This window comes from Vanellus vanellus, assembly GCF_965231255.1.
Source record: "Vanellus vanellus genome assembly, chromosome: 6".
NCBI classification, from domain to species: Eukaryota; Metazoa; Chordata; class Aves; order Charadriiformes; family Charadriidae; genus Vanellus; species Vanellus vanellus.
The window spans coordinates 58107706-58121951 of NC_138911.1; the positions used below are offsets into that span (position 1 = coordinate 58107706).

A 14246-nucleotide genomic window follows, 5' to 3' on the forward strand; every position below is an offset into this window, starting at 1 on the left:
GTCAACAGATGTGAAATTTGAGGAAGCGCTCAGGGAAATCTAGGGACTTCCCTGAAAATTAGGGTTTATAGACTATAATCCCATTGATGATAACTGAGTGACAAAACCCACATTGTTTGCATTTATAACAATTCTTGAGTGATTTCATTGTTCTCAAAGGGAAAAAAAAAAGCTGCTTTTGTTCATTGTTGATACAAAGTCACTCTTGTTGTTGCAGACCAGGCACTTCCTACTTTACCTGGGTATTTTTATCCACAGTACTTTGCTGCGTTTGAGAGATAAGCCATTACTCCAGACTCTGAATCGTACTTCCCCCTCAAATTTGGGCAATGTCAGATCCAAACTGGGATCCAAACTTTCTAGTTGGGGCCTGTCTTTCATCACGGTAAATCAACAGTTGTCAAATCTAAACAATCTGCTCATGTTGAAATTTGGGGTTTTTTTTAATTGTACTTCCTTTCTAGCAAACAACGGAGGTTTATTTTCTTCTCTTCAGGACAGAAAAGTGTTTACCGTATGACCTTATTTTTTAAGCTGCTGTTTCATTTGCAGGGGGAAGTCCTAATGACCTTGCTCACCACGCAGCCTGGGAGATTATCAATCAGTACAGGGTTTGGCAGGAAGGCAAGAAAGCTCTCCTGCAACCAGATCGATTACCAGAGATCCCCCTGCCTGGACACAAGCATCTAACAGCTGGTGAACTCCTGTACCTACACACGCTCTTTATTGCTAGGTGTAACTCCAGTTTGAAGACTCAAAATTAGTTCATAAATGAATTTTCTTCTTTTTTTTTTTTTTTTTTTTTAAGTTCTATGCATATCCTCTGGGTATGTAAGCTTTGCACACTGACAATTAATTTAATTTTAAATATATCTTTAATGCCTACTTACATTTTAATCTACCCTAAATATTCTGAATGTAATGCACAGTAGGTTGAAATGTGATCACAAACCCAGATTTTTCCTTTCCATTACCTTTGCATCTTAGAAAATTCTCTCAGCCATTTCATTCTGCCCTGAATGAAATTCTGCCATTCTCCCCAGCTGAGGATCTGACCCTAAATGAGGTAACTGGGCCTGTACCACGGGGTCTGCTTATTCCGCTAGGTTGCCCGAATGGTACATTTTTAAAGCTGTGCTGAAATATGCCCCAGTAAACCCAAAGGAGAGCCGTAGAAAATACCACACTGGTGTAGCAGCTCTGCCAGAAGGAACCGGACTGTTCCTTGGGGGAAAGGAGGTCTCGCTCTTTTTCCCTCCACCATGAAGAAGAGTGAAGCCTTTCCTCCTCTGTCTCATCGTTGGCTCCTCTAGCACACTAGTGTACCCAAAATCCAGTGATCCATTTGACACTTAGGAACCCTCGTGACAGACAGCATCAGACAGACCTAGTCGATCAAAATTGAAGAGGAAAGTAAATTTCACTAAACATGTACAGTCATTCAAATGATGTGGTGGAAAAGCCTCTCCTTAGATCAGATTGGTTTGCTACCAGTGTAAAGGCAGTCGTATTCCACAGCTTTACTGCTGTAAACGCATTTTATGCGCCTTTATGTTGTTAACAGTGCAGAGCTGCAGGAGAATGTACTGTTCTCTACATTCCAGCCAGCTTGCTGTTGCACAAATGCGATCATTGGTGATCATATGCTTCTGAAGAAATCCAATCAGTTCTTACAGCCCAGTTAGCGTTTATGGCACCTTCAATTAGAAAATAAACAAAATCCCTTAATGACCGAAGAGGGCAAATTTTGATACTGCAAGCGCGGAGAAACAATAAATCTGTCAAAGGCATTTCTACAACATCCTTTTTCAGAGCAGAACGGCTCTTAAAAGTCTTACAAAATACCGCCATGCTGGAAGCAATAGTTCCAAGCCATTTGCGATGTTTCGAGCCATTCCTGCCTGCGAGAGCAGGACGGCCTCGAGCGCAGCACCCAGACCCACCGCCCCGGCCCCATCGCCACCCTGAGTCCCCGGGGGGAACCTCTGAACCTTTCCACGCCTCACAGCCCGCCTGCTGCAGAAAGGGATATCACAATACTCTCCGAGGTACCGTGATACCTCATTATTTCACCAATCACTACTTGGCGGGCACCAAGGGAAAGCTCAAGGAGAGCGGATGGGCAGCCCCAGGCTTTCAGGGGAGCTTTCTGGTGGCACCCTAAGAGCTTTATGAGGGGCTTGGCCCTTCCCACAGGCTGATATGCCGGTGGCGGCCCGGGTCTCTCCCCTACGGCGGGGTCGGGCCTCTGTTTTTTGGGGTAAATTGCCCATGCTCCGAGCACCAGGCGCTTAACGCTGGCGGCTTCCCGCAGGGCCCAGTTAGGGGGAGGCCGCATCACCTCGCGGGGCACGGCGACCCGATGGCCCGGGTCAAGGGCCGGGCCGGGCCGGGCCCGGGGTGAGGGGGCCAGGCCGCGCCGGGGGCCCGGAAACGCCGCCCGCGGGGCCCGGGGCCGCCGTGCCGGGTGGGCGGAGGGGGGCGGCGGGAGGGCCGGGCCGGCGGGCGCTGCCCCGCCGCGCTGAGGGGAGCCTCGAGGGCGGCGAGTCGGGGCCGGGCGGTGAACAACACACACCCCCCACACCCCCATCCCGCCCCGGCTCTCCTCCTCCTCCTCCCCGGAGCGGCGCGGAGCGAAGCGGGGCGGCCCCTCGGCACGGCGGGGCGGGCGGGAAGCGGCGCGGCGGCGGTAGGACCCGGCGGCCGCTCCCCGGAGGATGTGAGCGAGCGCCGCGGAGACGCGTGTGGGACGAGCTCGGCCCCGGCTGCGGGAGCTCGGCCCGGTGGCGCGGGGTGAGGCGGCGGCGGCGGCGGCGGGGGGGCTGCAGAGTGAGGCGAGGGGCGGCCTCCCCCTCCCGGCCGGAGGCAGGGCGGCGGCGGCGGGGGCGAGGCAGAGCGGCGGGGAAAGGAGGCCGGCAGACGGAGCGGGCGTGTGAGCCCCATGGGCCGAGCGCCTGCGAGAGGGGGAGGAGGAGCCGCCCCGCCGCCCGCCGCCCGGGGATGGTGAGGAGGCGGCGGCTGCCGGGAGCCCAGTGAGGCCTTCGCTCGGCACCCGCCGGAGAGCCCGCCTCGCCAGCCTCCCCCTTCCCCCCCGCTCGCTCGCTGGCTCGCTCCCCCCTTCCCTCCCCTTCCCCTGCCTCCCTCCCAGGCTCCCTTCCCCTGCCGCCGCCACCACCCTCCCATCACCTCCTCCCCGGGCTCCAGCCATGTAAGTGACCCGCTCCCCCGGCTGGGAAGGGCTGGGGGAAGGAAGCGACGGGGCCGGGGCCTGCTCCGCTCGACCGCGCCGCGCCGTGCCGTGCCCGCCGCATTGTGCCGGGCCGGGCGGGGAGGGGAAGGGAAGGGAAGGGGGGCGGCCGCCCCTCCGCCTTCCCCGGGCGGCGGCCGCTGACCCGCCTAGGCCGCGGCGGCGGGCAGGGGGCTGCCCCGCCGCTTCCCCCCCCCCCCCCCGGTCCCCGGGCACGGCCGGGCAGCGGCGCCCCGGGGCGGCCGGGCGGGGTGGGAGGGTGGGTGAGGGGGGCCGGGCTGCGGGCGGCCCCCGGCCGGCGTCCTGCCGGCGGGCCCGGGGCGAGCAGGAAGCTGTTGGCTCGCCCGGGATGCGGTGGATGAGAGGGCGGGGGGCTCCCCCGGCGGCCCTCGGCCCTGCCCCCGGCCCCCTCGGAACCGAGGCCTTCCAGTAGCCGGGGGAGGGGGCTGGAGCCGCCCGAGACCTGCCCGAGCATCCCCCAGGGAAACGGGGGGGGGGGGGGGGGGCGGTTGCGGCGGGGGTATTTATAAAACTGTGGCAAATAAAGTCGCCGAGTGCCCCCCCCCCCCCCCCGGTTCTCCTACCTCCCCCCCCATTTTTGCCCCTTGTCTTCTGTAGCCGCGTTGTTCAGCCCAGCTCCGCTTTGCGGACCACTAAGCGTTTGCCGGCGGGGGTGTGATTATCTCCGTGGGCATTTGGCGTGTGTAGGTGGCTGTGCAGCGTTTGTGGACTTGATTTTTATTTTTTTTTGCAGTCGTGTTTTGCAGAGCTGTAGGTGTAGGGAGCTGTCTGCAGATGCCCTCCCCCCTCCCCGCCCCCCCCTGTGAAATTCTGCAGTTGCAGAAATGTTCTTGGAGACTTCTAGGACTTTTGTTTCTGTTTCTTTGTAAAACACAAAATTATAATCAAGTATATGAACGTACTGGGATTTCTTATCTATTTTACTGACAGCACGCTACTGATGCTAATGCAGCTTGCACCTTATCGGTATCCCACCCCGCTGGGGAAAGTATTTAACTGTTTTTGGTTTAGCTTTGTTTTCCTACCACCTCTAACATATAAGAAACAAATCCCTGATTTGCGCTTGTTTGTGTTATTTATACCACAGGAGGGATGTACATTTCAAAATACAGTTATAAAGGGGAGTTACTAACACTTAATTCAGAAGAATATTTGTTTACAGGTAAATAAATTTGACATACTGCATGACTAGTAATTACTTTTATGTAGTAGTTAATTTCCTGATGACAGCCACAACATTTGTCTGAGTTAACAGATTTAACAACACTGTGGAACTACCTTTGATTTTTTAAATAGGAGGGGTTTTGTTGTGTGTGATGTTTATAGAACTGGTTTTGGTGTGCAGCAGTGGTAAATCAAATTTAAGAATTGATCCAATGTCCACAGTAACTTGTAGCCCCAGCATTCACTTGCCGGCTTATAAAAATGTCCTGTAAGTGATTACATTAAGAATTAAATAGGTTCACAACTGACTTGATTTGTTTGGGGATAGAACAAAACTTCTGTTATAAAGACTTTAAAATGGGATTTGATTAAATGCATCTCAAATTGGTACAGAAGTTCCGAGCAGCACAGTTCTTAAATTATATGAGCATAAACTGTAAAAGGACTTGTTCTTGTTTGGGAACATAAAGAGGATTTTGTCTGGGCTGTGCCTTTGACAGGGTATGAAGAAGTCTCTTTTCTGCCATCGCTGAGTTTTGAAATAAGCAGCTTAGTTTGTCCTGTCAAACTATAGTTGTGGTTGCAGCTTGGCCAGCTGGATGTCGTAACTCTGCCCCCTCACCTGAACAATATAAACCTCCTGTCTATTGATCTGCAAAGGCAGGAGAGCACAAGCATTTCGAATACAGTTTTGTAAACCTAGATCAGGCTAACAGATTGAAAGAGAAGTGGATGTGGCTTTAGGGATTTTAATTTTCTTTTCCACTTACCATTTTCCCTGTAGCTTTTGGTATCAGAGGAGCCTTGTGGTAAGCTGCACATGCTGCCGTGAAATACCATTTTAGATGTGGTGTCATTCGACACAGAACATATAGTAGCAAGTACTAGCGACCACACCTAACTGAAAGCCCACAATGCGTTTTTGTAAAGTAAGATGCTGGAACAACCTGGTACTTCTGAGCTTTCTGGAAAGCTGTCTGCCCAGATTTGGTAACTGGGTCATGGTGTGAAGCTACTACTGTGTGTTTAGAGGGCCTTGAGCGTGTTGGAACCACTGCTGTTCCTGCGAAACACCCAAGGCAGGATTTGCATAATGCAGGAGATGTACTTCACTGGTCAAAGCCTGGTGGGGACACCTATCTGTACGCTCCACTTGAAATGTTGGCTGGAGCCCAACTTTGTTCTGTCTGTGCTGTTCAGGTGCAATTGGCTGTCAGCTGTGAGCTTACACTGGGATCTGGGATCTACTGCGGGAAGAAAGCTTAGGTTGCTCATGGTATCCCATGTAACGGGCCTAAACACCCCCCCTTTTGCCCCCCTCCAGTTCCTCCATGTCTCATCTGCTCTTGTGACAGTGTCATGTCAGGGCAGCTGGGTCCTTTTTTACCTGCTCCTGGTTTTGTGCATTATAAGAACATGGAAGGATGTGTAGCACATTAGGGCTCAGGGTGACCTGGGAGCATCAGGACTGTGCCACACCAGGGCAGTGGGCATCAGTAAGTGGTGGTGTGATAGGCAAAGTGTTAGTCCAGGAGCAGCTTTGCTGTAACCTGCTTTCTGATCTGGGCTAATTAGTGTAACCTGGATGCAGTCTAACATGCCAGGTGAGGCAGCAGCAGGACCAAGGCTGGTGGGTCTGATCCTCCTTCAGCCTGCTTACTCTCCCTCATAGACAAGGGTAATGGCCATAGATGCTCCTGCATGCTGTAAGCTTAGGTTTCAGCTTCAGCATTACGAAATAGTTCCTTTTCTTTCTGCTCTGCTTTAGGGTGTGAGTAGAAACAAATATAAAATTTCATCTTGGAAGGAGGACAGATTCATTTCTTGATTTTGTAGAGACAAAAGAAGGTGTGCTTAGTAAGTGGAAGAGCATGAGAGAAGGAGCTGTAACCCGGCTCTCCCAAATACGGAAAAGATGGTTCTGTTCCACCTTCTGTTGGATGGTTGCTTTGACTGACTCCTTAAAGCAGCTTTCGGTGCTGCAGTGCCTGGGGAAGTGAGTTATCTCATTATTTATGAAGAAGTTAATAACCTTTAAGGAATTAATATATGTGTCACCATGATACGATGCTAATGTCATGCCATTCATGATTTACTGCACTTCAGCCACGTGAGGAATACTTTGGTATTGAAAAAGGTATTACAGAGATGCATATTGAAAAACAGGCGAACGGAAGGCTAAGATAAAGATGGAGTTGTTTAGCTTTTGACAGTATTCAGTCATGTGCAGACACAGGCTGGAGCAGCCAGGTCATACTTACCTCAGATGCCCTCTGTTCACTGGGAACCATTCCTAGATGGCCATAAATGAGGACTGTAATCATTCCTTTTTTTTTTTTTTTTTTTTTTCCACTCGAAGGATTTTATGGAAAAGGAACTTTCTCTGGTTTACGCATCTTTAGTAGCATGTTGACCTGTAGTTAACTGGCTCTTCTGTTCCGAGAAATTACTCTTACTTGCTGCCACTGTCTTCAATAGCGTCTTTTTATAAAATAGATATATTAGGCACAGCTTGAATGTGTGTTTTAAAATACACCAGATAGACACAGCTCCAACAGAAGCAAACCCACTCTATGGGCATCTTGTTGGACAGTGAGAAGGGATTCCGAGCTCTTCACACTGGGAAGAAAAACTAACTTGAGTTCCCCCTTATAAAATAAGCGCTCTGGGATAGCTGATTGAAGGACTGAGGTGGAGCCCATGCTGCAGGTTGGTGTCAGGGAATGTTTAGTGTTAGCCCGCTTCATTATGCTGTGCTGCCCAATCTGCTGTGCATGGCTCCTTTACAATACCCCCTTCACCACCCCTCTGCCCTTGAAGGAGACGGCCAGGTAAAGACACATCCCTGATAGCAGGGCTGCGGTAGCAGGTGGGGAATGTTTCTTGGGTAGAAATTGTAGGGAAAAGGCAGTCCAAACTTTTTGGACAGCACGGAGAGTGGAAAAAGTAGTTCCTCTGAACTTTGGTTTTCTTTGTTGTTCTGCTTTTTTGGGCTGTATCGTCATTCAGATTCGGATTATGAGATGACAGTTTAGCCGATGACAGGCAGGAGGCTGCCAAGTGGTAATCTTGGCAAGTGTTAACCCAGCAAAACCTGGAGGAAGTTAGCTGCAGATTGCAGAATTTTGGGCTTTCAAACTTTTTTTCTGGTTTTAATAATAGTGTTGTCCTTTCTACAGACTAGTTTGGCTTGTAGCTTCCTTTTTTTTTGCGTGTAGTTATCAGAAAGAATATTGATTGTTCAATGCAGCTAAATAATTGAATTCAAGACGCAGAGGTAGGTTGTGCAGTCTCTGCATTCTGTTATGGCAGAACGTTAGAAGTGTTAACTTTCACGCCGGGGTGTTGCATTTCCAGATGTAAGCTGTGATAGTCTTAGGGGTTTTGTTCAGCACTTTCCAAATTCGTCGATGCTTGAACGAAGCCTCTAAATGAGGTCTACTCTCCTCTTGACATCAACAAGTAGGTCTAGCTCACATCACTATTGTGTATGAAATTTTGAAAGGAGAACGAAAGCCTGCAATGTTAGTCAGGTTCTATCCTAATTGCTTTGGAGCTAAAGGAGTTTGTTTCAAGGTAACTTTAGCAACTGTGGGTTACTGGTCTCTATTGTGCAGCATATGGTGTTCTCATATTTATTTACGAAATTAAGGAATTCTTTCATGTCTCTTTCCAATGTAATTTTTTTTTGTGCTTTCCCTCATTCAGGCAAATGACTTATCCGTTTCTTGGAGTTGATGATTATAACTGGTGAGATATGGCAGACTCGTAATTTGGAAAAAAACTACCACCCCACCTTGTTTCTGGGGAAAAACTAGAAAATAAAGTCTTACTGGAAAAGCTGAGGAATAGTGATAAACATTGAAAGTTCATAGGCCAAAGATCAGGGGAGTGACTTCCTTTCTCCCAGTCAATTTCTGGTGGCAGTGATGGGACTTGTTCAAATTTGACCTCCTTGCTTTGAAGGCTGCCCGTTTCAGAGTACTGGTGATGTACGCTCTGTCCCTCCTGGGGTTTCAGTTCTAGGTTGGATTCATTTTGACCACCTGTTTCTTCCATCCAGGGTTGTGTCTTGGTGAGTTATGGGGAATTAGTTGCTTTTTAATCTAGTTTCTGATGGATGGCTATCACCTGCATGTTCAGAGATAATTGATGCTCACGTGCCAAATGCATGCAGAGATGGTATATATTTGTTAGGTGGGAATATGATGTCTCTGGTTGGAGAGAAACTCCAGTAAAGGCCAGGTCTTTGGTGGTGGGTTACAAATGCTGGTGGGTTTTGTTTTATTAAACTTCTTGGTTGCTGCTGGGAATTTGTCACCAATTATATGTTTTGATCACCCAAGTAATACCAAAATGAATGGCCGTATGGACACTTTGGAGAGCACGGGACTCATTAAAGAAAAACAAACAGAGAACATTTGTACCACAAGCAGAAAAATAATCAGATTCAATTTAGAAAAATAATAAAAGCTAATGCATTTGGGAACAGATTACTTTCAATGAGGGAGAGAAATGCGAAGAACTTTTCTGTGGTAGTCAGCTATGAGCAAGCCACGTTTTCAATAAGATACGGTAATTTTGAGCTATTTAGATAGGGACTTCATCTCATAAGGCAGGGGCGTAAAAACCTTAAGTTGTACTTAGGTTTATTTCATTGTGAGGAAGACGGCGGCAAACTGCAGTGCATTCAGGGAAGAGCAGTAAAATCGATCAGGGTGCTATAAGTGCTGATTTAGGATAACAGTATGTGAGCTTATCTGAGATTCTTTGTATACCTCTAGGAGAGGTAGGATTTATAAATATCAAAGGTAGAGAAGATACTTTTGGGGGAGTCCAGGACATCTGAGCAGGATTAACAGGATGATGCTGAAGGTAGAAAAATCTGCAGCGGAGTATTGGGCTTTTTTACTGTCAGAGATTTATCTCTAAGATGCACTGTGTGCTAGTTGATAGACTGCTATACGTCAGGCTGTAAAGAAACGTTTCAGAAGAGGTTCTGGAAGTCTCCTTACCAGGAAATATTTAAAACTGGTCTTTGTGAAATCTCAGAATTTTTATTGTTGTGGGGAGTGATGTGTTGGAGAAATGGAGGTCTGCTGGGCAAGGTCTTGGATCTACCTCTATTCCAGACAGCATCTGGTGATGTGAATCTGCCCATGATCAACCTGCTCAGTGAAGAAGCAGGGTTTTAACAAGCATGTATTTTGGCACCTCCACCCGCTGAGATATAAAAATCCTTGGGAAGAGCTAAGTGCTTGTTTAGGATTTGTAATAATAATAATTAAAAAAACCCAAACCAACAACCCAGCAATGAAAGCTACTCTCAGTTGTATCTCTTACTGTACATATGTGACATCCTTCAAAATGATGGTGCGCTCTTCTTTTGATCCTTTTAGAAATAGCTGAGAAGAAGAAGAACGGACACCCCCACATCCCTATTGTGGAGCCTTCTGCGGGAGTTCAGGAATTTCAACAGAGTGATCTTTTGGCATAAACTGGTTTTTCAAGAGACATTCCTGCCATTATGAATGAAGTAGCAATAGTGAAGGAAGGGTGGCTTCACAAACGAGGTAAGTGTCTGTTCCCTCCAGGACAGTAGATTGACTTTCTCGCAGTGATCTGTCCTTTAGCAGCATATCTGCAAATAGTCTGTTATTTTCCCATTCACCCTGATGGGAAGCGGCATATAAGGAGTGTGCGTGACTTTCTCTCAAGTTTGAGAAAACGCACGTGTAAGGGGTTTTCTTTGGGTGTGTGCATGTGTGTGCGTTCACAGAAAACTGCGTCAACTGCTTTGAAAATGATCGTAAAGATAGCAACTGAAGGAGATGCTACTTAGAGTGTTAAAGGTTAAACTGTAGCAAATTATTTTGGTTTATGGGTAGGTCTGTAGCTTTTCTTTTTGGGTTAGAAGATAAAATTGTTGAGGTGAATCTTCATTTGAATGGTGAAAAATATGCCTGTATTTTGCGAGCAATGCTGTGCTCTTGCAGAGACTTGCTAGAGAACGTGCTATTTTGTTTGTGTCCGAACTACGCTTGGTACCGGTGTCCTAGAAAGGAAGAATAGCCTTGAGTTTGTGCACTCTGTGCATTTCTGTGGTGCCGCTACTGACATTTGATTTTTATGAGAAGTCTTTATTCTTGACGGGGTGGCAAAACTGAAATAGCATAGTCACGTGTACCGTTATGCTTTTTGCATTCTTCAATGTTTTATTCCCCAAACAGTAGGTTTGGTCTTTTTTGGGGGGGGATAGGGCGATGTTTGTTTTCAAGTACTACAGGATTTTGCCTATAAGGTACTTGGCTTACCTGCTTCTTTGTATGCTTCTTTGTATTCTGCTACCGTTTCTTGGAAAGGAGAGAGCAGTGTTAGGTACTTTCCATAATACCGTCATTTTTTTGGACCAAAACCGCAATCTGTGTGCTCCAGCAGTAGGGAAGCTCACAGGGTTCTGCAGACTTGGGATTTTTCTAGAGGGTTTGCAGCAACTTGCCTGAAGATGCAGAAGTGTAGCATAATTATTTCTGGAAGAAAATGGAAATACGTTATCATAACCTTGATAAAGGCTGATGGTTCTTCTGCAGCACTAAGAAATTTCTAAGGGTTTAGAAAACCTGTTGCTAATCCATGTTTTAAAAGGGTGGAAACATATATTTCTAACAGCTGGGTATACAGCTTAGTTTAGCAAATTGTCTGATGCTTGAAGTAAAAGTGTTTTGATAAAGTGTTTTTGTTTTGATTTGTTTTGTTTTTCTCTTCTGGTTTATTTCAGGTAGAAACACCTTTCCACTCATTATATTAAATAACTCATTTGATAATTCTGGTATAAAGTATTTGAGAATTGAGCTGTGTTTGGATAAAACAGGAGAATGAAACACAAAATTATGCTTCCTGTTCCCATTTATGAATCTAGAAACTCTTCAAATTAGAAAGATACGTTTTTAGTTTTAAATTATGTTTTTAGGCTGAGGGTTTTTTTTAACTGTCTATTGTTAAAATCCCTTCTGCACTTAACAGTAACATTAAAAAAATTATTTTGAGGAGCACTGTACAAAAATCTGAGGGTGAAACTTTTATTTTAAAATGTATGAACATGGAATTGTATTGCTAGGATGATTGAGACGTGTCTGAAACTTTAAAACAGTCATGTTATATTTCAAGCTTGTCTGTACTCTTCAGAATTGAATTTTCATTGTTTCTAGGATTACTGTAAAGCTACTTTCAAGTAAGGAGACCTCTGGAGGGGTTCTTAGTAAAAGATGCCCTGATCTCCTGATCTGACTTTTTTTTTTTAAATTACCTTAGAAACAGATTATTATCTCTGATGGTTTGCTGATAGTATTATGATGAGATTATCTGCTGAACACATTTCTATTTCCAAAATGGTACGCTACATGTTCTGCATATTTGAGACTGCAAATTTGTGCCCAAATGCCCAAACTGTTAAATGTATCTTGGCGTGTTTTGGATGCCAGGTTTCCTAATCTTTTTAACCTGTTCCCCAATGCCTTTTTGCCTTCTCGGTATGTGTGGTGACACCTATTTCATTCCACTTCATTGACTTTGCAGCTGTTAATTTGGCATTGTCCGTGGGAGGAGGATTTTAGAAAGCAGTGCTACCTTTCCTTCTCAGCTTGCTGGTGTGTTAGCTCCGTTACTGTCTTGGTTTTCAAAGCTATTTCGAGATCATTTGAGAAATTCAATTCTTTTGGCTGGGGGTGCTTGTGGGGGGAACTGATCCACTTGTGTGTGTGTGTGTGTTTTGTAAAGGATTTTTTTTTTTTTTTTAACGTCTACATTTATTGCCAGACCCTATCAGTTTGCTGGCTCTGCAAGGTCAAGTGCTTCAACCACAGGATGTTTCCAAAACTGATGTCTGATACTGTGAGCTTCTGAAGTTAAGGCATAAACAGTAATTACTGCAGGGAGGGACTGCTAAAGGAGGATTTTAGATCTAGGAAATGTATATTCTTTGTCTTTTGGATCATTTATAAAACTGAGGGTTGTGCTGCATGAGTTCTTTAAAGATCCTAGGACTTTCCACATGCAAATATTTTAAGTAATGACTGGCCAAAATCCATATTGGGCAATGATGTCCTCTCTACCTAACATTCCCCCTGTAGCTTTGGTTGGATATGGTGTCTCTTAGTTCATGTCCTGAGCAGCTGAACAGCGTGTCTGTGTGCAGTTAAACAGTTGCTACATCTCACCCCAGTAGTGGCTTAATTTTGGTGGTTTTAATGATTTGTGTACATATGAATCAGGCTGCAAAGTGCTCTGGAGCCCTTCTGGATGGCAGGTGTATATAAGCATAAAGCCGTCATTAGCAGGAGCAGGTGTTTTGGCCTGGCAGGGAAATATCAGGGCTTTCTAGAATTGTGGGGTTGTTTTCTTCTGTCAGCGTGCTTTACATTTCTGTTTTTGTTTCCAAGATTAAAAATACAAATGGAGAAATGAAATTAAACATTGCTGCCTAGCCGAGAGCTCTTGGCAGTTCTGTAAGTCAGTCGCTTAAAGGAAGCTGTACTTCCAGTAGCACAGATGTTTGTTTGTGCAGGGGCCAGAGTCATCTCCATGACATGTCTAACCTCAACCCGGCAGAAATAGAAGAATTCATGAATGAACTTCCCCCCCACCTTCTCCCTGTTGGCAGCACTTGGTGCTGTTACTCTAATCGCAGGTGATAGACTCCTGCAGGAAGACAGAAACAGTAGTTAAAATGCTAACCACTCTTTGCATAACTGCGTGGCTGAAGTGTTTCAACACACAAATAGAAAACGTGAAGAAACTCAGACTTGAGGTTGGTGTATTGTTTGTGTATGTCCAGAATATGTAGTTCCCTGGTTGTGTTATGTTGAAGGTTCGTTTAGTGGGGAAGGATGAGGGAAATGGGTCGATGCAGAGGTGCTATAATTGTGACCAAATAGGAGGGGGGAAGGAGAAAGTGGTCTGCCCAAACTGCTCCTTGTTGAGTTCTGAGATAACTGTTTTTTCTGGAGGTATGTCATGAGTATTCTTAATTTTAGTAGTGTGTTGTGGAACTTTTTGGATAAAAGAGGTATGCCTGAGTATATTTTATTTGCTTTACTGATCCATTTTAAAGATCACATTGGATTTCTTGGCATCTTTCTGCTCTGGTCCCTGTTTATAAAGGTCCTTCTATTGTCTTCAGGCTTCATCCTGTTTTGGTTTGGTGTGTTTTTTTTTTTTTTTTAAAGTCTTTCTGCAAGGCTAACAAAGAGGGGGATTGTGCGTTTTGATACTCTGTCATCTCTGTCTTCCCTAGTATGTCCGGTTTTCTTATTAGGGCATAAACTCATATGGAAAAAGGAGTCTTTTGGAGGCAGGGAAAGAAGGGGAGGGAAAAATGTACGCTGACATTTAAAAAAGGAACTAGAAGTCTTGATTTCTTACTCTGAGGACTCTGAAGCAATTATAAGCAGTAGGAGAGACCTGTCTATTAATCCATTAGTATTTAGCAGAAAACGTGGAGCTACGTTTTGCTTTTGTTTTTAAATAGTATATAAATGCTGCACCGTAACTTTAACTGTGAAAACCATGACATGTCCTCCAAATGCATTTCTGTGTGGACTTTAGGCAGACAAAACTATTTGTCTAGTCGGGAGTGTGGCTGCCAAGCTGATCAAAATTACTGCAGGTCCTTAAATGAAAAATTACACAAAAGATACTTATTCCACTGCTGGAAATACTTTTTTGTTGTTGTTAAAGAATTATTTCTGTAATGAAATGGAGTGATACTGATGTTCTAATAAATAACCAGTAGTCCTTGATGGTTTGTCTTTCTATA

At 45.8% G+C, this 14246-nt stretch overlaps 1 protein-coding gene across 3 annotated transcripts in view; it reads left to right on the forward strand.

The window, feature by feature from the left end:
• Positions 1 to 2685: 2685 nt before the first annotated feature.
• The window catches only part of AKT1 (AKT serine/threonine kinase 1), a 76540-nt gene continuing 64979 nt past the window's right edge, over positions 2686 to 14246 (forward strand). The window contains exons 1-3 of one of the 3 annotated variants that reach the window (XM_082484936.1): positions 2947 to 3208; positions 4356 to 4430; positions 9832 to 10005. In XM_082484936.1, the coding sequence (XP_082341062.1) occupies positions 9960 to 10005 (46 nt within the window). In that variant the 5' untranslated portion in view covers positions 2947 to 3208; positions 4356 to 4430; positions 9832 to 9959. Of the gene's footprint in view, positions 2794 to 2946; positions 3209 to 4355; positions 4431 to 9831; positions 10006 to 14246 lie in introns of those variants that run through there. The other 2 variants (XM_082484938.1, XM_082484937.1) reach the window with 2 other exon arrangements.